Genomic DNA, 25130 nt, shown 5'->3' on the forward strand with positions numbered 1-25130 from the left:
AGTTGTGCCAGAAACTCAACTACCTTAGATAAAAGTAAACAAACTGGTAAGCCAACAATGTTGGTTTGTGAGGAAAGACCACATAAGGCCAAACAATGGATAGAATGCAGTAATATGAAAATAATGTACACCTGCACTAAAAAATAATTAAGACAATTAGTTTGTTTTTTAATATCATTGGTGACTTTTCCCTTTGCAAAAAAATCTACTGTACTGTACTAAAACACAAACATGCATTTTACTCATTTCATTTAAACATACAATGCAGGAAGAAAAAAGGTTTTACCTCTTGGTTGGACTGGGATAAATGGAATACTCTGAGCTAACCGCATCAAATTATTCCTCTCAACAGCTGTATTAAAAAGAACAAGATTTCTGTAAAAAAAAACAACTTTTACATGGAGACAGGTGTGTGCTTCAACTTAAAATTTCAAAACAATAAGCTAAAACGACTGACCTGAGAATTGATAACCAATGTCCAAGGTTGGCTTGAAAGGAGAACCAATAGCTTAAAGGCAAGGAAACAAAATGATGGGATTTCAAATAATGTAGTTACATGACAGTGTTCCCTCATTAAGAACCATCATGTAAATCACCAAGCCCCCAAATCTGACAGCTTTGAAAAGATGATTTTGCATTTAATGGGATACACTGTGAAGCACCAATTCATATACTCACAGTCTTTCCTTCCCCCGAGATGTGCATGTCGAGATGAGTAAAGGCTTGCTGCAACTAGAAACAAAACACAAAATAAACAATGCATACATAACAGAACATGTATACTGAGTTTAACACAAATACAGACACAGTGGGGTATATAAAAAAGAAAAATACATCTTAAGGCTTACCATTTAAGGTTTCTTCTCCAGGGGGTCTGCAATATAACAAATTATAATAAATTAGCAACGTTTTCATAAGGTAAAGTCAAATCAGCAGACAATTTCCAATGAAAATTGGTCATAGATCATTTTGCATTTAACTGACAGTTAGTTTATTTTAAGGATCTGCTCTGGTTGCGTGAAAAATGTAATCTTTTGGGTCTTAATGCAGGATCTGCTGATTTTTCAAGCTACAAATAAAATTAAAATTTGTGTGTAAAGTCACATGGTCAATATCTGCATATCCTAAAGTGAAGTACTGTAGAATACACTAGCCAAGATACAGTGCATTCAACATAAGAAAAATGGCACCAGTGACAAAGCAACTAAGTTTTCAAACTCAGTAAATTAAATGGGGGCTGATTTAATACTGCCACATATTGAAATCCTTAAACTAGGATACCAACAATTTTGTCATATTTTTACACAAACCTAAACCCACAGTTGCATTTTCATTATTTTGGCACAGACCAAGTTAGCACTAATCCTGGACAACCTAACGTTACCTTAAGCAAGGTAGCCCAAGACTAGTGCTGATCGGGTTCTGTGAAACCAACCACTAAAGAATTAATCTAAAACAGGAGTGGTATTTATCTCAGCAACTGCAGATTAGCAGTTTTTGGACAAAGTCATTTTAATACAAAATAGCTCTGCTTCCAAGCCCTACAGCTTGCCAAGTTTAAGTGACTGTCTAAATTTATTTTACTGAATAGCTGTTTTGTTTTCTTTTGCCATGGAGACCCTAATATTACATTGGCAGCTGGCCACTGCTACCCTGTCTACAATTCTTTCCTTTATAAATCCAGCACAGTGAATGCTCAGAGCATAGCTGTACACCTTGTTATATTGCTGACTAAACATGGTGTACCACATGAATGCAACGATAAAAACAACTTAAAAACTGCTTGGCAAAACGTGTCACGGAATAAAATTCATTTTTGAAATGTATTTATTTATTTATTTTTAATCCTGCTGCAACCAGATAAATTCCTCATTAAAAGAAAAAGCCTGCCTTCCAGAAGTCTGAATACAGTATCGCACACATGGATATTTAAGGACAGTGTTTAGTCCCAAACACCGAGCCACAATCCTGGGCAATTTCTGTTGAATAGACAAATTTATCAGAGCTCTGAGCACCTCCTGGCAACAAATTCCCCTTTGTACCAAGAAATGGCATCCAGTTAGTTAATGTGCAACAAGTCTGTGAGGCCAGTTACCCAAGCACCTGGGCGTTTAGCAATTACCCCCAGTCCTGTCAAGATTCACCTCCAAATCTAGTCTTTGTGGAGTGATGGGATACTAATTCTCAGACATTAAAAGCAGCTATAATTTTCCTATTTAGGAAAGTCATTTGTAAAGTTTGTCGAATGTATAGAAAATTCCAAGTATTTATGACTCCTTTTTTAAATCAACGGGGGAGGGGGAGGAGTCTTTGTGAATTACATCCATACTTACAACAGACTGTTTGCTGCTGCAGTCTTTCCTAGTATCCAAGCCTACATGAAAGCAGAAACCGCAGTAGTTATTTGACACAAAGGATATAGCTTTAAAAATGCACTTGACAAACATTTAACATAAGAAAAAAAAAAAAAATGGAATACTATCATACATATATACTGCTATCTTGTTATCTTACAACAGAAGAATCTTATTGTCAGTAAATAAAGCAAGCAATACTATCTTCATTTATATGTAAATACATTCTCAAAGTTTACACACTATCAAGTCATTTACAGTCATTCTAAATAACTTATTTGGGTAAACATTAACTTGGATGTTTTCACACAGGTGTGCAGTATTTAATGTTACACTAAATAAGGCAGCCAACTCCATCTGATTTCTGCCAAGCCCAAGGCTTTTTTTAAAATGTTTAAAAACTCCTGTGTGTTAAGATAGGCCTAACACCCCAAAAATATGTGTCTTGCCATGAGTTGGGTATAACAGGATATCAGATTAACAAATTTTCACTTAAGGTCTATGTCTTGGTTTATCTGAAAATATACACTGTAATTCAGGTCCATGGAAATGCCACAAAGGCAGAATTTTTTTTTTTTTTTTTTTTTTTTTTTTTTTTTTAAAGTAAATTTGTTTGCTTTATTACAGCCTGTGTTTGATAGATTTTAGGGCTGCTGTACAGTCTTTAGAAAAACGGATTCCTGTTGTCACTATTACTTGAATTTATAAAGGCGGTAGCAGCAGCAGCAGTTAAATTCACACACCGGCAGCAACGACGCTTTCTGACCCTCCTGGTGTACAATGTCTTCAGCAGAGACTCTGCTTCGACCTCTGCTGCTCCTGGTGAGCGCTACTCAAAAAGAAACAAGCCGTTTTGAACCTCCTTGTGAAGCACGTCTTAAAAAGACAACAGTGTTAATATGAGGCTGAGTAATTCAAAGTGGAAAATTGCTTTGCCGATATTTGACAAGGTCATTTATACCATTTCAACGTCCTTTCCTTCCAAGACATAAACAAAACAATCTTCAGAACACAGCTCACATCCTCAACACAAAAGTAACTGCTGCACCAGACAGGTAATCTGTATTCAACCTAGACAGTGTTTCACTTATGAATTACAAAATTAAAGGTTTGAATCAAACGTTGCATTAGTGCTTGTATGGGTGGGGGAATCTAGTACGATTAATTCATCAAGGTAAAATTAAATCAGTAGCACTTTTGCAACTTCCTCTAACAAAATAAAATCTACTTTTTAATGAGCAACTAAAACTTTGATAACAATAATTCATTTTCTATTAGTTGGGGCTAAATTGCCAGTTGACAGTAATTAATAGAATTAAAATTTTTTTTTTTTTTTGGACAAAATGACCATGGGCAATATTTAGTTCATTCAATTTGCTTTACATTTTTACAACTGGTATGGCAAGAAGTAAATTCGTACTTACAAGTGAGAGACACAGGGTTTCTGTCAAGTTCAGTAAATCCGGCATATGAATTGACCGTCCTCATTTGACAATCAGGATGATACTCACCCTAGGATACCAGAATAGCAATACAAATGTCACAGCCAGAATCGGCATTATTTTTTGACATTGTGCTTGGCTACATTAAACTATTTATGAATACAACAGCATTAAAAGCTTACCATATCTTTGCCCTTGGATGGAAATAAATCTTTGAATTTGCTAGCTGTATCTTTTGTGGTTGATCTCTGAACTTCAGGAGTGTCTTTGTGACCTTAAAAATGGATACTTTTGTTAAAATGACACAGATCCACTTTAAAATTTAAAATATCAAAATCGCTGGGTTCCTGGCTTGAAATGCTATACCCCTATACCTTTTAACCCATTAAAGTAAACAGGTTGCTAGACTTTATACCACATCTTATCTATGAACACATTCACTATTGTTTTGATATTTTTATCCACATGTTATGGGTCAATACGGGGGAAGATCGTTCCTACTGCAATTTCACTGCCGACTTCTCAAATTGTTTTCGGAAAACACCTAGAGGTTTCAGTGTAAAGAAGTCCCCCACTATCTGTACTATTAGTACAACACACATTACCTAGCTTGGTGAAAATCTCTTGTTTTTACACTGAAGTGCACAGCAATGTGAAAAAATCATTAAAAGCAAAGAGAGATAAAGTGGTATATCTCCTCTACTGGTCCAGGACATGTAGAAAAAAATATCACATTGAGCAGACTACTGGATGGTATTGTACCCACTATACTGATTTGTTACCCTGACCTTCAGCTATGCTGACCCCACCTACAGATATGGCCAAACGTTTTGCCTCACCCTATAGAATTATCTAATTCTGCTTTATAAAGTGAAATGAAACCTGCTGAATAATGGTTGTTAACATACTGAATCACATACTGCTTGATAGTTTTCTATAAACTTAAATGAAAAACATGACAAATAGAAAAAATTGAAATTTTGAAATCTAACGTGAAACACTGTACTACTATTACATGATGCTAAATAAAATATCTAAATTCTGTACATATAGTTGTTTTTTATAGTAAGTGGGGAAGGCAGAGTTGAAGCAATTTGAATGGATTAAGGAATGCTGTTTAATGTTAGGCAGTTAGGATTCTCCAGACAAGTTCAAAAGAGAAAAAAAAAAATGTTACTCAATATTGGAGAAACAGGACCCAGAGCTGCTCAGAACGGTTTTAAATCATAAAAATATGGGAAATGTAAATACCCCCCCCCCCAAATCAAAATTACATTTGAGCCACTTCATTTAACATGCATGATCTGTGTTCCTGTGTTCCTTAGACCTGTCATATACACAAATTCTAAACATATTCATGACATTACCTGTTATTTTTATTTTTTTGTCAAAGTAAAAAAAACAAAAAAAAAAAAAAAACATAATTAGACAGAAAATCTAAGTAAAAAAAAAAAAAAAAAAAAAAATCATACATCTTTTGCACACAGAACTAAAAGTCTTTCGAATGTTAGTTATTTTCCTGGCGATATGGTCTATCCAACTGCTATCCTTCAAAACAAATTTCTAGCCGTGTCAAAAAATATAAGCGGGCAGCAGCTTAATAAGAATGCTCCTGAATCTTAATAAAATTGAAAGGGGAAACAACTAATAAGACCTTCCTTTAATGAAGCAAGCGCCAATGGGTGAAAATGTAAAAGAAAAAAAAAAGGGAAGTCGGATGGACCAGCTGGGCAACAGGAAGTGAAAACGGATTAGTATTTGGAGGGAGAGAGCAAAGCACCATTGGAAAGGGAGGTCACCTGCAACCAGATACACCCTAAAACACCTCAGTATGCAAGCTCCAACCTCGAGGTTTGGTTATGCTCCATAGCTTTTGCAGCAGTCGCTTGGGGCTAACAAATTGCTGTCTATGCTTTTCCATCTGTCGTTGAGGGTGGCTGGGTGCACCACCACTTGCCACGGCTCTGTTGGCGGCTGCCAGTTCGCAAGCTGGCAAAGGGTTGTTTCTTTGGAAAGTGTCCCCTGTCGCAGAAACACAGTCAGAAAGGGATTTGCAAGCCCTGCCCAGTTTGTTGTGGGTTGTTGGGGTACTACCTTCATCGTTGCTGAAAGCATGGTTCACATGGCCTTCACTTTTAATGCAAGCTGGAGTGGAAGCAGGCCAAACACAAACGGTAGTAGGAGCAGAGGGGGACTTTATGACAATTTTAGGAAGCAGTTGTAGGCTAACATACTTACCAACAAAGGCCCCAAATTCAACACTATGGCTTTCAGCCAAACCAGGAGGAACCTGGTCCCCAGCGACTGCACACTTCAGCTGATTAAAGTCACTAGGCTTTGAGGGGGTGCTAACAAAAAACTTGGCAGTCGGGGACAAAACATTTGGTAAGCTAGGTGAGTCAGCATATCTCAGGTTTTCTGGACGGGACAGCTGCCTCTCCATCATAGTGTGGCCTCTGCGTCGCAGCTCGGGGGGAGATACAGCACTTTGGATTAAGGCACTGCCTGAGGTACCAGCCTCTGGAATGTTGAGAGTTTTTCTCTCAGGGCTTGAGGTAAGGTCCTGGCCATACCTCCTGCTAGCTGCATCCCTTTCTCGGTGGTCAGTCTGAGCACTAACCCCCAGCATGGAGTCTGCGCACCGAGGAAAAGACGACCCAAAATAAGTCCCAATGCTGTGTTTCAGGAGGGCAGAGGATTTTTGCGAGCTACCGTCGACAGTGCTCTGCCCCAGGTGCTTTGAAAGGCTGAACTCCATGGTGATCTCTTTGTGGACCTTGCTGGCTTCGGATGCTTTCTGTGCAGTCAGGGCTTTCAGGGTGTCCACAGTGAGAGCTGACAGATCTTGAAGGTGGCCGATTTGAGAGTCCAGGGAATGCAGCGATTGTTTTATATAGTTCACTCTGTCACCTACTTCCTTTAACTGTATACACATCTTCTCAACCCTGGATAGAGAAAAAAAATTAATATGCTAATGTTTTTAGTTTTTTTCAGTAAATGTTATATAGGTCATATATGAACAACTATGTTTATAAAATATCATGTTAATCAATTTGCGGCTGTTTTTACTTGTTAGAAGTGACCCGAATTCTTTCTTCACTTCCAGTGTGAAACTTGTCCTCCTTTTCATGGAAGTACTTTTCCACACACTGCTCTTCAAAGTCATGTAGTTTCTTCTGATCATCTTCCGTCAAGAACAATTCTGAAAAGGGAGGGATGGAAATAAATGACAACCTTTTTGCAACTGATTCAATCAGGCACAACCACACGTATTTAATTACATTTGCAGATTATCACAAAAATAACTGCACGGATACTTTGCGAAACAACAATTATAAAGTGAAGCGCTCTTCGTAAAGGCTTATATTCAAGACATTGTTGTTACTGTTTTGTGAGAGGGTTGTGTGTTTTTATACTAGGAAATTCTTATGAAAAGAGTGTCTGTACGTACTTGGTCCGTAAGTTCTGTCCTTCTTTCTCTTTCTACAGAAACATGAGAACAGTGATACAAGGTGACTTAAACTGATCAATGGAGGAGGAAGAACAGGCTTCTCGTGATAGGCCATGATGAAATGGTAACGCTGGTACTTCCACACGATGTTGGAAATGGCTTTCACTTGCAAATACACGTTGCTGGAAAAAAATAGAACAGAACACATGTTAGCTTTGTTCTTCACCCAAGGTAAACAACAAGTGCTGTTGTATGTTTAAAGAAATTCATAGTGTACAAATTACTTCTGCTTGGTGAACGCATTCAAGGTGTTGACAATTAACAAACACTTCCTGATTCTGAGGAACACACTTGATCTGTATGTACGTGAAACAACTCACAAAAACACGTCATGTGAAACCAAAATTGGAAAACACGGTGTACGTTTGAAAACAGCCACATTACTGTACTTCCTGTTATTTTGTAAGTTTTATTGATCAGTAGTTTAAATTGTAAAATGAACAGCCTGCACATATACTGATTTCACCCAGGATGTCTGTATCCCAAAGGTACATGGAGGTGCTTCTAACTTGAGTCAAGGTGACACTGAACTGTCAGTACGAAGGTCATGAAGCCCCAGAAAGTAACATTATAGTATATTTTCCATCTTTTCTTGAGGTAAAACAAAACCTGAAGACTAATAATATATATATATATATATATATATATATTATGATAATATATATATATATATATATATATATATATATATATATATATATATATATCTATGTTTTATACAAGGATATCTGGGCGGTCATGGGTTACAAAACAAATTAAACAAGTCTAGATTAATGAGTGGTTTAATATTAATAATAATAATCTACAATCAATTTAGTCATTATATAACTAATGTAATAAAAATCACATTAACAGTAAAACCTAGAGACATGTACTTACTTGAAGAAAGCAATGAGAAGATTGACCATAAGAATATACTGAACAAAGAGGTAGACTGCTTGTAAAAAAGGGGTGAGCCATACTCCTGGGCCACAAAGTTTGGGGACTGCACTGTCGTTTGCACATACTAGAAAAAAAAAAAAAAGCAAAAAAAAACACAAAAAACTTGTTAGATTTTTGCAACATAATTTGCCCTTGATAATGAGATGAATATGACATTATAAAAGTGGGTAGCACTCCACTAGTGTTCATAACCCATTAGAACAAATGCAGGTTTAATTCAACTCACAAAAGACTTGCTTCAGAGAATTACAGGCAAGTGCGACAGCAATTACGTCCATAGAGGATACTCCACAAACGTTCCTCAAATAGAACAGTTATTGGTATAGATGTCAAAATAACACACAAGACCCCAGAATGAATGTCCCATTTCCATGTTTCATCGCCAGTGCTACACATACAGCTATCTGCCCATGTGCGGCACACATTGATAGGAAATTGTAAAACAGTAACATTCCTTACCGTCTATTTCATAAGCATACACTTCACCAAAGATCATCCAGTAAGGCTGAAAGACAATATCTTTGGCCAGCTTCCACGAGGGGTCCTCGTTGGGATAGAGGATAGCCTTCCTGGGAACTCCAAAGCTGAGCAACACAACCGCCATGATCACCACAATATAAAACATGTTAGACACCTGAGAATGAAGAAACACACATACTAGTCAGATCCTGCATGGAAGCTACAGGACAATCCTTCAGCACCAGAAACAAAGTGGACTTCATGCCAGCTACAGATTATTTCAATCGAAAGCAACATTTATTACCCATCAGTCGTCAATGATGTCTCTTCATAAAGCATGCACAACACAATGGCTCGACACTGCAAGAGTAACAATGCCACTGAATCGTTTTTTCCCCATATCCGAGAACAGCACTTACCATTTTACCAATCATCATTACGTAAGGTCCAGCTCGTTGATTTACTGCCAGAAAATCCAAAAGCCTCACGTACCAAAATATGATATTCAGGCAATACCCTAACCTTCCAGCAAGGAAAACGTCTTGGTCTCCAAATCTCAGTCCAAAGCCAACGAAGAATGTGAGGATTGCAAGGCAGTCTGTAATATTAAAATAGTCACCAAACCAGACTTTGATTTTTTGATTGATTTTTCCAGCTTCAGACATAAAGATCTACAGAGAAAAGAAGAAAAAAAATGAGTTAGAACATAAGAACATAAGAAAGTTTACAAACGAGAGGAGGTCATTCGGCCCATCTTGCTCGTTTGGTTGTTAGTAGCTTATTGATCCCAAAATCTCATCAAGCAGCTTCTTGAAGGATCCCAGGGTGTCAGCTTCAACAACATTACTGGGGAGTTGATTCCAGACCCTCACAATTCTCTGTGTAAAAAAGTGCCTCCTATTTTCTGTTCTGAATGCCCCTTTGTCTAATCTCCATTTGTGACCCCTGGTCCTTGTTTCTTTTTTCAGGCTGAAAAAGTCCCTTGGGTCGACACTGTCAATACCTTTTAGAATGTACCTGTCAATACCTTTTAGAAAGTTGAATGAGTTGTGTGATTAAACTTAGAAATTACATTACACAACTGTATTTTTGGAAAAAATACAGAAATTAAAATTACCGTAATTATATTAATAGAACATCCATACCAATGTATACTTAGCTAAAATGATTTAGCTCCCTTCATAAAAAACAAAAAAAAAACAAAAACAAAAACAAAAAAAAACATTATATTACACAGAATGCAACAACGCTCAGAAGTTCTCTTAAAATAGTGTGAATTATACTATAAATATTAAGGAAACAGAAATAATTCAATTTATAAATGTGGATCCCTTAATAGGCAGATACTCCAAAATTACATTGCCTTTATCTCTAGGCCACCCTGTGGTGCAGTGACAACAAGCTGTGAACTTAAAACGGACCCCTCTTATTATGTAGCACACTGAAGTGAGATCTTACCTCACGAATTTTCTCAATGGCAGATGTAAAAATATAGGAAATGACAATCCATTCTTGAATCGATGGCATTTTGGGCATTTTCACCAAAACAACATACGTGTACAGCATTAGAAACCCCAAGTAAGCCATCTAACAGACAAGAGAAAGGGGGACACCTTTTAACGCTGTTCAAAAATAATTATTCCAAAAATATTCAAAATGTTAAGTGATTTAAATACAAACAGCCAGACAGAGATTTTAAAATTGAAATATGATAGGCCCTATTCCTTCCTAAATGCTCAGTTAAAATATGAAATGTGTACTTAAAGTAAAATAGTTGAAAAAGAATAAAATAAGAAAAAACATTTAACCAGTAAAATATCCAGAAATTACAATCAGACTGTCACTGTTGTCACTTAAAGAGTACAGTTCAGCTCAGCAGGTTCTCCTTCACTGAAGTAGTGACATAGCCCTGAGTAATTTGGTAAAATAAAAACCTGTTCCAGATTCATAGTAAGTAACGTACAGTGTTGAACCAGAACTTCACAATGGGAGCATGGTAGAATGCGTAGAATTTTCTGGTAATTGGAAGCCTTCTTGGCCTGATGTAAATGTCATTTTTCACTCCAGTATTGTCATAGGGTCTCACTTCCTTGAGCACATCCTAAAATGAAAAAATACATAGGACTTGGTCTCAAATAAATTTGACATTAATTTAAGAACACCACCACTGTCACATAAAGTAGTATTTTATTCCTGGGATTGGCTTCATATGCTAGAACACCTATTTCTATAGAAACTGCAAATTCAAAAACTAACTCTGGTCAATAAGCCTTCCTCAAGGTCTTCAACGAAATGAAAGCACTGAGAAAGACTCAGTCAAAACTGTTGTCTTCAACTCAAAATGTTGACTTACCATTGGAATCTCCTCAGCAGGACTCTGGAAATTGTGCTCACTGTCCTCCATAGTCATCTGATGGGCATCCTGGGACTGTGGAATGTGGGACATTTCTGCCTTTGTTTTATACTCCAGCAGCAGAATAGCTGGCGGGACTAAAATACTTAGAATAACCTGGAGGAAGACAAACATGCACAATACCAACAAACAAGCAAAACAAATGTTTAGAGTGACACCGAGATCCAACACATGCAGCTCATTACTATAAAGCATTTATTACAAATACATTACAACAGGTGATTTACACCGCACTTGCAAGTGGTCTGTGGTGTGTCAAAAATTAAATATTTGAGTTTACAGATAGAGGAATACATTCTATGTAATAAAATGCACTGTGTATGCACACACAAATCTCTTTAATTAAGCTGAATTGAATTAATAAGAATGAAACTTTTAGCACATTTTATTATCATAGGCTTATTCCTAAAAAACTCCAACTCTAAGATGAATTCATCATGAAAAGGATTAATAGAATGTGTTGCATAGATAATGATACTAAATTGAAATACTTCATATTTCCACACAAAAAACTATCAGAACTTTGTTTAAAACATAACAATTACTGTACCAGCCACGCAATGAAGTCTGAAAAGTGGCTGTACCTTGTACCAGGAACTCTTTCTCATGTTTAACCTTCCCATCCACATGTCAGACAGCAGCATCTGTGTGCAGGTGTGAGCCACAAAGGCACGTAGCCTTGACGACACAGCCAGTTTAAGGCATGTCGAATTACTCCAGTTTTTCAGTTCGTAGGTTAGGAGCTTCATGGCCATCGTTTCATCCTGTCTGAATGACTGTTCTAGTAAGTCTACTGCCAGCCTGCCAAACTCACTGTATGAAATAAGAAATTAATCGTTATTATAAAATTAACTCAATCATCTGCAGCTGAACTTAAAAGAAACACAGCTGATAATGATTCAGTATAAGATTATGATTCACACATACTTTCAAAACAGATCATGGAGTTGCCAAAATACACAACTTGACTTTGTGCCAATTAAGTACAGTACCCTAGCAATGTGATATCTTTACAGCATGCACATGCATTCCACAACATGTATACAAGGGCAACTGACAAATGCTTCAGGGCATTCTGCATCAGCCTCTCCTATCTTACCTCGAATCTTGGAATACCATATTCCAGGAGTCAGTACTGTCAAGTAGAACAGAATGTCATAGCAGATGCACAGATTTAATGACATTAGCAAAGATGTCCAAATCAGTTATAGCTACCATTAACACACACGGTACACATGACCCACATTCATTGTGCATGGGTTAACTTCAGTACATGTTCAGCTCCCAGCTCTATACAGCAAAGAGTACACATGGATACACGAGTGCACTACGTACTTTGAATACTCTTTGAGTTCTTCAGATGCATCATCTACAACATCACTATTTTTTGCCTCATGAGCCATCGAGCGGCACAGCTTGCAGGCTACTAGAGCCTTAGCCATGGACTCTTCTCCATGCTGCCAGAAGAACAAGGCCATTTTTTGTCTCTTCACGAGTGCAGCCCACACCAGCAGCTCATTGAACGGATACGGGAAGCGCTTCGTTTCTGGGTCATCAATGTCCACTATTTCCTTGATGCTTTTTGTCTTCTTTGACTGCTCAGTTGTGGATTCAGGCTATGGGTAGTCAGACCAAAAAAGAAAAAAAAGTATAGAAATATTTACAAAATCAATGATTTACTTCTGCTGTTTATACTTACTTTTAGATGAGACTTTTTGGTAGTAAATGACAAACCTCAGGGATCTGGTCCCACAGTTTCTAATACTATTCACTTAAGCACATGTTTTTTAGATATCCTAATCAGGTACCTTGGGTTTGTATGGTTGCGCAGTCTTAATGAAATGATTGTGTCTTGTCCTTTCCTTCTTGTCTGCTCGGATGGAGAAGGCCTCGTGGTTTTCACGTAGTTGAGATCCACTGCCCGAGGAAGATTGTCGACCAGACCGCTACAGAAGAAGAAGAAAAATCATGATGTGCACAAGTTTAGATCGACCTCTTTATTTGTCACAATATATATAGTGACAAACAAAGAGGTCAGTCTAAACTCGTGCACATTAAAGCAGGAGAGACACATACAAATATGTTCACACACAACAAAGTTCAGTGTAAATCAGGGAAGCACCTGGTTTATTATTCCACAGTTCCAAAAGCAGGTCAGTAAACAGGCAAGGGCCAGGTACACATAGCAGGTTATCCACACAAAACAGGGTCAGGCCACAAAATCAGGTAATCAGAACAGTTCAGGTATCAGTCAGTCAGTCTCTCTCTGAATGGGGCTGTCCCTTTTTTGTATCATACAAACTAACTATCATTAATGACCCTACCCCTTGATCTGTTTTATATATATATATATATAGATAGATAGATAGATAGATAGATATAGATAGAGAGTCTACAATTTATATTTTGAAAGTTTTTTCCGCTTCAATAAATACTATTTAAAAAAAAAAAAATTTGCTAAATATCTTGAAATACCGTAAAATGCAGTATAAAGTTATTTTTACTGTGGAAAAAAAGAGCCCTAATAATAAATTCAATTGATTTCACTTTGAAAATCTAAAAACTATACACAAGTATACAGTGTTATTACTACAATGGAGTGAGCTGGCAAGCAGAGGTTGCAAAAAAAAAAAAAAAAAAAAACACATCTGGAAACTACAGATAATATTTATGGGTAAACAGCTGCTGTATTTTGATGTACTATTCTGACAGCAACAGGTTTAAAAAGAAAAAGCATTCACTGGAATTCAGTACAGCAAATATTTTGTAACAATGTCAGTCACATTTAGTCTGTGATTTGCTTATCCTTGCAGTAAAACTGAACATATAAAATTGCTGTTATGAAGATATATCAGCAGTTACAAACGTGTCTAGACTGGACTACGTGGATGAACAGACTAACGGGATTTACTGTCTGGGACAGGCTTGGAGAGCTCATAAGCTTTCCCCAAGAGACAACTGGAACAAACAAGGCCATGTGCCAGTAACAGAGCAGGTCAAGGGTCTCTAGGTCAAGGCTCTCCAACCCTGGTCCTGGAGAGCTAGTGTGGCTGCTGGTTTTCATTTGAACCAATCTGTTACTTAAATTAACCAATTTTTGGCTTATTTAGTCAAGATTAACAGGTGTTCCAGATCTTTAGCCATGGACGATGTAAATACACCTATAAATCTGCTGGATAGGCTCTCCAGGACCAGGGTTGGAGACCGCTGCTCTAGGTAATTAATTGAAAGATCAATGCAGATGATTCTTGGAATGATTTAACCCTGACAGTTGTAAGAGTTTATAGTATAAGTTGCAGAAGTGCAGTGATGAATCCTAATATACATTCACTCAGGCTTCACATACAGGATTGCAGTTATATTTACCTTTCTGAACTACACTAATTGAAAACTTTGGTGATAGAAAAAAAAAAAAAAAACATTTTAGGAAAAATACAACATTCATGAAATAAATGGAGTACGCTATGCTTTTGTTCCGTGTGTTTCTGCCCTCTAGGCTACAATTGTCTTCACAGTTTTCTTTACCAAGGGGCAGTATCAGTATCGAGTGTTAATCTTTTCGCTGTCTCTAACTGAGCTATTCCACCCAGTACAGAACAATTGAAAGGGGCAGAGAATGCAAGTGAAATTCTATTTACAGCAGGTCCTTTTGACATCTCTTAAAAGGGATCATTACAGAAAGTACAAAGTATTAAAGGCCAACATATACCCGACTGTTCCCATGAAGATTGTTGTAAACAATTCTGAAGCGCTTCCTGGTGTAGTTGCACCTGTAAGTGCCACCCATTAGATATTCGATGACCAGGCCCACATCGATTAGTGTGATCTTGTAATCTGGGGGGAGGTTGCCCTGGAGAGGGAAATGAAGTCATTGTTACTTCTTTGGAATCTTTGCAACATTCTATACAGTACATGCCAACATTATACTTCTAAATTCTATTGATTTATGTAATCTACTGTTTCTGTACTGTTAGCAAAAATAAATTATTGTTTCATGCAGCCAAATATAAAATGTAACAATCAAAAACGTTACCTTTTTTACATCCCGTACTAGGTGAAAAAGCGTTGAGTTGGTTGCAATTTGTTTCTTTATTAAGAAAAAAAAAACAATTTTCAGTTAGTCATTACCATGAAATAGAGAACTAAAAGGCGATATCTCTAGTGGCAGCGTGGATAATATTTATAATAAATAAATAAATAAATAAATAAAAATTGACTGGATCTAAACTAGCTAGCATTCATTGTGATCCAATGGCAGAATGATTTTGCATGTCAGACTATTTCAGATAACACTGCATTGCTAAACAAATGCAGAGCTTGATCTAAGGAAAGCAATCCCCAGAATGCAGCAATAGGTTTTAAACATACTGTACTTTATCCATATGAACCTTCCTAGTGCTGTGTTTACTGCATGGTCATCCTCATTTGACTAAAACACAGAAGTCAATGAGCGCTCATGCAGTATCCTCCAGTAATGGAACTTGATATATTTGAGTGCTTACTGTGTTGTAAAGTTCTTCAAGCCGGGAGATTGTAAGAAACTTGTGCATGCTAACTCCATTTTCAATGAGGAGCTTCACAAATTCTACTCGATCCATAATAAGGGCATCCAACATGGCTTGTTCCAGAGACCCAACCTAGGAAAAAACAGAAGAACAAAGTTATGCTCAACACACACATTACACAATAAGCAGTTTTCAGAAACACTTGATGTTTTAAGTGTGCATTCTCAAGAACAAGTAACCACACAAGATTTGTTTCTGAAGAGGGTCATGAGCAGGGGTTAATTTAAAACAAAAAGGTACCGGATTTGATAATTAAAGAGGGGGGGATATTATTTTTGTTTATAAAGTACACCTAATGTACTGATCTTGATTCACAGCAGCTCCCATATATGCGTCAAATTCTTATCTGCTTGGGGATCAGAATTCTGTACAGTGTTGTTGGTTGCTGTATACTGACCTTTGTCTAGCAGTGTTTTAACACAATCTTCAGGGTCAGAACAATACCACGGCGGGCCGGCTAATCTGGGCCCTGTTCCTCGTAACTGGTTTAACTAATTCAGGCTAATCAGAGGTTAGCCAGATTCGATTAACCCGATAATTGAAGTCAAGCTATCTCCGTTCCTGGACGGCGAATACAGGCTAAAAATGTCTCATTAACTCGATTCCGACTTAAGAAATCCGGGTAATTGCGCGTGCTCGTGCTCCTCAAAGGGAGAATCACAGAGAACTGAAACAATGACTTTCACGAAAGATGACGTTGAAAGAGAGCAACTTTTCTTTTTAACCTGACTGAGCAAGCGCTTATAATGGAAAGTTTTGAGAAATAAAAAAGCATTATCACAACTAAATGCAACACTGCTGCCAAGCCCAGAGAGGAAGCATGGAAAAAAACTGCAGATAAGCTAAATGCGTAAGTTTTTTTTTTTTTTTTTTTTTTTTTTTTAATTTGTGGAGCACAGCACATGCGACAATGATGTCGCAGGATCTGTCACAGATCGTCTGAGAATAACTGAGGTCAAGTCATGGATGATGTCCAAAGTCTGACACCTACTGTCTAGCACTGGCATCGTATAATTGTCATTAAAATGTTGGATTATTTGCATCAGTTGCTGAATTGTAGCTCATTTTAAATTTCATGTAAGTGATAACGTCATAAGTACTTGTACATTAATGCTGTGAAAGGATTTCCTGTTCACAAAATCCACCTCGTTTGGTCCTGAGGGTGCCTTGATGGGGATATGACTGCGTCCACAGCACCAATGACGTTGGGGAACTCTGCATAATAATGTAGCCTACCTAATAAACAATAACGATGGGATAACCTATTCATTAAATTGCATATAACCTAGTAAATTACCTGCGACTGCATAGAAGCCCTCTTTGATGGCGTTTCCCCTTGTATGTCCCGGAAATGTGATGAACACATTAAGAAATCTCTTTAGGGCGAGGTAGACCCTTTGGACTGCACAGCATGCAGTGGCTTTGCCGATATTTTCAGCATCGCCAACTGAGTATAGGAATGCGCCACTAGCAAAAAGAGGGCAGCCCTATGCATATAGTCTGTGTTACTGTCAACGCACGGCTGTGCCGGGTGGTATGGGCAATGTACTGCTCAAATAGCTTTATTAGGTAAATGATACCTTGCCAACCAAATCTATAGCGCTCAAATACAAAACATCTGAATGACACAAAGGATCTTGGCGATCTCTCAATACTCTTTCCCTACGAAAAGCTAATCTAATTAAAATTGCTCATTGATCTATGGGATCTCTAAGGAAGGGCGTTGCCATTTTAGAGTGGTGTGTCAAGTGCTTTCAATGGGCAGAAGCACTCGTTTTTATACACAGATCCGGCTAACTAAGTTAGCCTGCGCTGGAACAGGTTTAAGATTAAGGATGTGTTGCTATGGTAACTTAGTCGGCTAGACTTTAAGCTTGCTTCGAGGAACGGAAAAAGCCAGACTTCTGTCAAGTTATCCTGTTATCCGGCTAACCCAGTTAGCCAGCTACAAGGAACAGGGCCCTGATGAACAGGAGCGATGACATTTGGGGTATAAAAAAAAAATAATGAATTGTCTTACTCCTAGATGTCGCATCCTAAAATATATTGTTAAAGTACACTTTTTTCATTCAATTCATGAATCAGGAATTTGGAATTGCCAATAGCTGTTTTTTTTACCGCACTTTCTCCCCAATTTGAAATGCCTAAATTTTAAGCCTGGCTCACCACTGTAACACCTGAGCTGACTCGGGAGACACGAAGACAAACACACGCGTTCTCCGAAACGTGTGTCCTCAGCCGACCTCTTGTTTTCACTTTGCAGGCCCGCCATGCAGCTACCTCAGAGCTACAGCGTCAGAGGACCACACAGCTCTGGGCCACATTCAGACAAGCCCGCAGGTGCCCTGGGTCACTAGTCCCAGTCGTGCGTCTCCCACTGGGAACGCCCATCCACAGCCAGCAGTGGAATAACCTGGACCTGAACCGGTGACTTCCAGGCTATAGGGCACATCTTGCCTTTACTAAATGTGCCCTGTTTTATGTTTTGTTTTTATTGCATGTGTTATGTACATAGATTTATTATATTTTTTTTCCTCCCATATGGTTAATTATTTGAAAAACTATTTAAATTATTGCCAGTCAAGTACCGGATCTGAGATCAGGTTTCAGTATGATTTTGTTCTTTTATGGAGCATACAATGCTACAGACAGCAATCAAGGCAGTTTATTGTAAAACAAACTGAGATCCTACAAGACAAAACTTTGACAGGTTTTATAAAGTGTTTTCACTGCAACGTCAATCAGTAAAAACATTTCCTTGAATGGGGTTGTGTTTACATACCAGCCACTGCTGTCCATAAACAAAGACATGGTTCTTGGCAATGTCTACGCGGTCCCAGGCCAGGGTCAGGACAAGCTGGTCAAATGCAGAAGCATTGGTGCCTGAGGTCAAAATAAAACACTATTATATACAAGAATCAGCACTAAGTCATCTAATGCCATACAACTCAACTCAATAATATATTGGTTTATAGTGTTCACAGCAACTGTAAAACAGGTACCGGTAATTTTCACCAAGACGTGTATGTTTTATGCTGTAAATAATGATGTAATAGTGACTTTCTGAAACATGTATATTATTTTCTGTAAGCAACTGAACATGCTATAATACAAATAAAAATCAAAAGGGGCCTATTAACAAGCTTAAGTTATGAGTTACATAAAAGATAACATTTTGATTCAATTGTTCAAGACCATTGCTAGCTTCTTCAAAACCTGCCTAGAAAAGTTTCATGAATCCCTGGAAATCCAATAAAAAGTGGGTTTGAAAACAGACTAAACTCATAGCACAGCAACACACCGAAACAGAACAGTGACATGCAGCTACTAGGATGTGTGAGAATGAAATAAGGCTTGGAATGAAAATGTAAATATTGAGTGCAAACAAGGACAATTTCCTTTTTGCAGTGTTTCAGCATTTTTGCATTTACCAGAAGTGAAAACTTAAAATTATAAACCCGAAGCTTGCCTCACACCCCTCTTTGCCTAAGTAGCATAATCCGCAAAAGACGGGCACGTGACAAGACTAGGTAAGAACAAGCCAACAAGAAGAAGTCTACCCAAGAGTGGACAAGTTGTACTTCAATTATCAGCAAGAACATTTGAGTGAAAGAATGTGCTCCTAACCTTTGCCGTCAGTGATCTTGTGACCACATGTTAAACAGGTCATTTTGTGTTTATTCAAAGTGTTTTGCCAATACAATAGGAGATGTCTGAACTGGTTTTATTAGTTGTGTGGAATGTGTAAAAATGAAACTGAAACTTACCTTTTAACAGCGCTCTTAGAATTGCCACATCAATATCCTGAGGGTCTTCTGACCCAATATGAAAGACGGTTATCTTTAATACAAAAACACAACATGTAATTCTACAATACAAAGACACTGCTGGGTTTTCCAAATGGTCTGTAAACCAGGACATCCTGTAAGCTTCCTAATGTAAGAAGCAGTTGTGTACCATAATAAATATGTCCTTGAACAAGCAGACAGTAACTACTATGCATATTCCAGACAACCCAGACAACTTACTAAATAGTTTAAGAAAATGGAATGTTATGCATCTCACCAATTCTTTGTTCTTCATGCATTCCATCAAAGTTTGGAAAAGGTGGATAGCCTCACTTTGACTAAAGTTGAAGGTTCTTTTAATAGTTGAAATGATCTCACTTTCGACACCATCCAGTAGTCCTCTAGTAATGGAACATATACTTCGTATTAGATTATAGTCAGTTGTTATAAGTCCATTTTTTCGAAGTCTACTGGTCAATGACGGTCAATAACATGTACTGGTATGTATGTATGTGTATATGTATGTATTTTAAATACAATCAAACCTGCATTAAAGAACACCAATGTTAAACCAAGCTCTATAGTGAGATGTATACATGTACACATGTCCCGTCACCCCCCCATTATTAAAAAACCTGCATGTGGACCAGCTGACTATTTTTAGATGGTATTTTCGTGGTCCTTCAAGCAGGACTGGCTGTGTTTTATTCTTCACTTCTGTTCTCAGGTTGTCCTTTCAAGTGTGAAATCTCTGCTCTCGTGTCATTGGAAGCTGCTTAGGCCTCATGGGACCTTATTCTGAAACCCTTACCCTCCTTGCTCGGTCTGCTTGTGAATGTATGCGATGATGTCAGCTGCTCGGCCTGTCCCTTCACAAACCACCACCGGAACTGGGGGGCTCTCTTGGAGGTACTCCAGCACAGTGAGGATAACATTGGGGCCACCCTCAAATATGAGCGCCACCACTGGCACGCCTTGACCGATTCCTGAAGGTAAATAACACATACTGTAAATAGATTTTTAAAAGAATACATCTAATCAACCAATCTCTTCAAAACAAAGAGGTTTGAAAAAATGTAATGCAACAAAAGTGTGAATTTGTTAGGAAAGAAAATACAGTTTTTCACTGCAACTTCCTCCACATAAGTGTTAGTGGTTATAATAATGTGCATGTACAAAAAAATCTGAGCCTAGACTGGTTTATCTATATTACTGTAATTTTAAACGTACATACATTTTTAAATGATGGTACAGCAACAGTACCCCTCCCTCATTCTACCTGGTCTGTCAAATCACCAAGCATTTTTTTGTTATTCTCATTCCCTGATTTTTTTTCAGTAACAAACATCATGATGTAAAGGATGCATCATGCCTTTGCATTTACTGCAAATTATTATTTTGGATAGGTCTGCAATACGTTTTTTAGATGTGCTCAGCACATTTTTTTGCAAGTGCCTCACCACTTAGCTTAGCAGTCCACTACAGTCTACAAGATTCCAACTCACTGGCCTGCCATTTCTATACCTGCAAAAGCCAGCCTGGATAGATCACAAATGTTTGGGAACTAAGTAGGAATAAGAAGAATCTAAAAACAGAGCTAGTCTACATCTATATTATTAAACCTTTTAAATATATGAATGCAAGAATCCAGTGCTATATAATGTGAAGAAAATGATTGTTTTTTTTTGTTTGTTTGTTTGTTTTTTTACTATAAAAACAGCCTTTACAATCATTTAATAATAACCCATGACCTTGGTTTCTGATATGACAAGAATGCAATAAAAATGTACTTGTAAAAACCAAGAGAAGTCTTTTATAAACTCATACTACATTTTCAAAACCAGTTGAAATCTTTGCAGCTGATTTAATGATAGTCACCACAATAATATTCTTGTCTGCATAAGAAACAGGTTTTTGTATTTAAATTAGTAATTTTACAAAAGTGAAATGTGCCATGTTCTATGTAAACCAAACACTAAAAGCCCAAATACCTGGAATTATTATTTTTCTTACCTTAACTTGCTTATTACATTGTGTGACCAGCTAGCGGACACGGACACGGACACACGCACACACACTTGCTTACTTGCATGAATCCTCTGCAGATTGATATGTTTTTCGAGTTCTCGACGTAGCTTCACTTCAGCCCCATATTTTCCAACTGTTCCATCGTCCACCAGAATGAAATGTGAATGAAAGTTGTTCAAGACATTTAGCTTGCTTAGAGGGTTTAACAGGGTTTGGTATGGGGCGACCACCTGGAATCCAAACGGAGAACATACATAAAAAACCCTTATATTGATTCTGAATAGCGTAACCTAAATCAGCAATTGAGAGAACAACGGCAAGTTTCTCACATCTTTTCCAATCAGGTCGTTCCTGTTTTCAATCACCCCCCACTGAGCGATCCCAATAGTGCAAATTCTTCGAGATGATCGGGACGAATGCTCTTTGAGGGCATCACCTACATGTTTTGCAACACCTGTTAAAGAAAAGAGGAATTCTCTTATTAAATACTTTTTTTCATATTTATATACTGCAAAAATGTGGTTTGTGGAAGACACAATAGCAAGTTGTGGGCCTTTTTTTTTTTTTTTTTTTTTTTAAATAAGTTTGTCCTCATTTCGTTTGAAAGGAACACAGTAATTTACCGGCAAGAAAATTTATTTTTGCTGCTTCTTCCTTAGTTGCTTCATACTAGGGTTAGATAATACTGATGTGAAACAGTAGGGCAAAGTATGCGATACTAGCACCTGTTTATTTTCTTAATAGAGATGCCAAAACATGCTTGATAAACTAGCAGATCAGGACTATAAATCTAAAACCTACTGCTTAGTCATTGCAATAGAAAAACAACAACACTACAAAACAGAAAATTGAAGGTGGAACTTAGCAATGCATGTCATTTGCAGGGGGGTGTCAAGAATTGAAAAAAAGAGCTATAATTATATGTAAATAACAATTTGGATAATTGATCTGTACCAGAGGGGGAGGCCAGGCATTAATTAGTCATTCTGAAGTGTGGCTTGAGATTAACGGCTGCACACCGACTGGTTTCTGCTGATGACAATGTAATGAAATACCCTCTCATTATTTCAACCAGACTTTTTTTTAACCAGCAATTCTGTTTGTGTTTTATTTTTTCCTTGCCTGTGTTGACTCCTCCAGTTAAAATCCAGGCTCCTGTTGTTACTGCAGCTTTAATGAGACCTTTGCCAACAACCTGCTTGATGCGCGGATGAAGATCGAAGTTCTGCATTCCACCGTGGACAGAGATGACGATCTTGGGGAGCTCCATCTGCCATTCTTTGAGCATGAGGCGAAGGACCGACTCGGGTTTAGAGTCGTAGGACAGCCGTACATACTGCAGCAAGCAAGCAGGAGGAAACAAACTGGGTTCAGTCAGATTTGAAAATAAGTGCGATAGCCGAGCCCTAGTTGATGTGAAGGTTATCCCTGGTTTAAGTCGGCTAAATAACGGATGACTGGTAATACAGTCGTCATTTCTTTTATTTTTTTGTACCTGTATAGGCCAAGGTTTGAAGCTGGTTTTAATATAATTGAGAGAGACATGGCAAGATTAAACTACATTTCTAATCGAAATTCACAGAGCTGGCATAATTCCCACGTGCACCATTCTAGGCTGTAGCTAGCGGTTTTAGACACAGCTTATTTTTAAAAGGGAACAAAAAAAAAAAAAAGATTCTGTGATTGTCGTACTTTAATAGAACGTAAATTTACAGCTTGTTTGTCGTTGTCCCCCCATCTTGTAAAAGATGCATCTGAACCAGTTATATTATTAACCTACCACCCAAATATACTAAACATCTTAAAATACAGTATAATTGCACTAAATAAATGATGCATAAATACAACCCCTAGCATCAAATGACAATACATGTAAAATATATTGTGCTTGTCAAGCCATGTAGAGCATTCCAGTGTTTGATCTTGGACAATTCGCCAGTACAGTACATGGAGTGTTTGTGTTTTCTTTTTTTCTTTTTCTGTGATACACTTATTGCAGGACTCTGACGTACCTTGGCTCTGTAGCAATGGGACCCTCCCTGAAAGTTGATGATGCCATACGCATCGGTTGGGCTTGCCTCTGTATGTTTTTCCACTGACCACTCCTCCAATTCCGGCAATTTATTTTCACCCAACTTCACATCGGAGTACTTCATGGCCAGGCTGGCAGTGAAGCCAGCATGCTGCCTGACTAGCCGCCCACAGCAGCACCTACCAGAACAAGCAGCAATGTTAGGAATGCACCGTCCCCAGTGCTGCTTCTGCTTAGATAATTACTGATCACGTTTAACTAATGCCCTTCTTCCAACTGGGTCTCATTCTGCAAAGACTCAGAAAAGCTGCATTACTATTATAGTGTAGTTTGCAAGATTACCACTAGGGAAACTTATATTTCTTCTAGAAGTGTGATTTGCATTGCTGTGTAAATTGCCATAGATACACAGCAATGACCGCATCCCTTGTGATCCTTAATAACTACTTCAGAAGCAGCTCCTGTGGTTAAAAAGAAAGGTCATTGGTCATGTAAATAATTAACTAAGCAGAAAAGGCAATATAATTACAAAACTCACAAATACTAGGATATTAAAACCAAGAGAGATTAAATATTCTGAAATAAAAAGTCTAACAGCTCAAAAAAAGTTTGTACTTGTAAAATGTTATAATTATACACATGTAAGGAGTTGTTGTTATTATTATTATTATTATTATTATTATTATTATTATACACAGCACTTGAGAACATCCTGATTGGAAAAGGTCTGCAAAAAACTACATTTTTTTCATTACAGCACATCCTGACTCACAGCACCTGAAACACAACTTATTTTCTGCACAGTTGGACCAAGCCTTTAAGATTTTACACAAGTTCAGACTTGCTGGTGTATGGGATTCCTGTCTGTCACATTAGCAGTGCAAGCAGTAGCATTATTTTGCTTTGCTCACAACTGCAACCAAGTTATAAGCCCTTGTGGACTTGAAAGCGTAAGACAAAGGGGGCATTTTCAAAAGAAGAAAAAAAAGACTATCAGAGCATTATCAACCACTAACCAACAAATACATTGCTGGTCCAAGCGTGGTTAAAAAAAAGTTGGTGGGGGGGAACAAAAGCATAAACAGGAAGGTATGATTTTCGGCTGCAATTTTCAATTGCGAAACGTAAACTGCATAACCACTTTTATGAATATAGCTTTTCAGATACATAAAACTAATTTTTTTTAAAAAAAGAGACAAATAAAAGGGTATGAAAATAATAAAAAGATAATATTTATGGAATGAATAGAAAATTTACTTTAAAAAATGACTAAGATAGTGATTTAATTTGGGTCTGGGGTCCCTTCAGTATACCAATGAGTTAAAAGAATAATTTTAACCGAAAGGGAATGTAAACTTACCGGACAAGCTGTTGGCAAATTTGACATCCTGGAAGGCATCTATGTAGAGCAAACACATAATAAATAAATAAAACCAGATTGAGTTCTACATTCTCATTAAAATGATTTCAAATTGCAAGTCAAAAAACATGTAAAAAAGGGGGGTTTAGGAAACCTGGGGAATAGCTTTGTTTCACTAAACCACACCATTGCTTGAAATAGCCACTTTTTAACAGCTTAATTATTACAGTACTGTA

The 25130-nt window shown here is 37.5% G+C and overlaps 1 protein-coding gene across 2 annotated transcripts in view; it reads right to left on the reverse strand.

Annotated features, from left to right (window-relative positions):
- The window catches only part of LOC121298881 (transient receptor potential cation channel subfamily M member 7-like), a 29103-nt gene extending 4176 nt beyond the window's left edge, over positions 1 to 24927 (reverse strand). The window contains exons 1-33 of one of the 2 annotated variants that reach the window (XM_041226168.1): positions 24895 to 24927; positions 23515 to 23713; positions 22625 to 22838; positions 21832 to 21956; positions 21561 to 21732; positions 20286 to 20460; positions 19752 to 19875; positions 19454 to 19526; positions 18469 to 18569; positions 15624 to 15758; positions 15155 to 15208; positions 14831 to 14971; positions 12930 to 13067; positions 12457 to 12737; positions 11706 to 11934; positions 11062 to 11217; positions 10672 to 10809; positions 10167 to 10295; positions 9128 to 9379; positions 8709 to 8883; positions 8187 to 8313; positions 7248 to 7429; positions 6866 to 6998; positions 6035 to 6741; positions 5642 to 5818; positions 3979 to 4070; positions 3779 to 3866; positions 3098 to 3183; positions 2334 to 2374; positions 849 to 874; positions 679 to 732; positions 458 to 508; positions 287 to 352 (exon numbers count right to left, since the gene is read on the reverse strand). In XM_041226168.1, the coding sequence (XP_041082102.1) occupies positions 287 to 352; positions 458 to 508; positions 679 to 732; positions 849 to 874; positions 2334 to 2374; positions 3098 to 3183; positions 3779 to 3866; positions 3979 to 4070; positions 5642 to 5818; positions 6035 to 6741; positions 6866 to 6998; positions 7248 to 7429; positions 8187 to 8313; positions 8709 to 8883; positions 9128 to 9379; positions 10167 to 10295; positions 10672 to 10809; positions 11062 to 11217; positions 11706 to 11934; positions 12457 to 12737; positions 12930 to 13067; positions 14831 to 14971; positions 15155 to 15208; positions 15624 to 15758; positions 18469 to 18569; positions 19454 to 19526; positions 19752 to 19875; positions 20286 to 20460; positions 21561 to 21732; positions 21832 to 21956; positions 22625 to 22838; positions 23515 to 23658 (4786 nt within the window). In that variant the 5' untranslated portion in view covers positions 23659 to 23713; positions 24895 to 24927. Of the gene's footprint in view, positions 1 to 286; positions 353 to 457; positions 509 to 678; positions 733 to 848; positions 875 to 2333; positions 2375 to 3097; positions 3184 to 3778; positions 3867 to 3978; positions 4071 to 5641; positions 6742 to 6865; positions 6999 to 7247; positions 7430 to 8186; positions 8314 to 8708; positions 8884 to 9127; positions 9380 to 10166; positions 10296 to 10671; positions 10810 to 11061; positions 11218 to 11705; positions 11935 to 12456; positions 12738 to 12929; positions 13068 to 14830; positions 14972 to 15154; positions 15209 to 15623; positions 15759 to 18468; positions 18570 to 19453; positions 19527 to 19751; positions 19876 to 20285; positions 20461 to 21560; positions 21733 to 21831; positions 21957 to 22624; positions 22839 to 23514; positions 23714 to 24894 lie in introns of both variants that reach the window. The other variant, XM_041226167.1, reaches the window with a different exon arrangement.
- Positions 24928 to 25130: the final 203 nt, after the last annotated feature.

Source organism: Polyodon spathula, chromosome 24, assembly GCF_017654505.1.
Source record: "Polyodon spathula isolate WHYD16114869_AA chromosome 24, ASM1765450v1, whole genome shotgun sequence".
NCBI classification, from domain to species: domain Eukaryota; kingdom Metazoa; phylum Chordata; class Actinopteri; order Acipenseriformes; family Polyodontidae; genus Polyodon; species Polyodon spathula.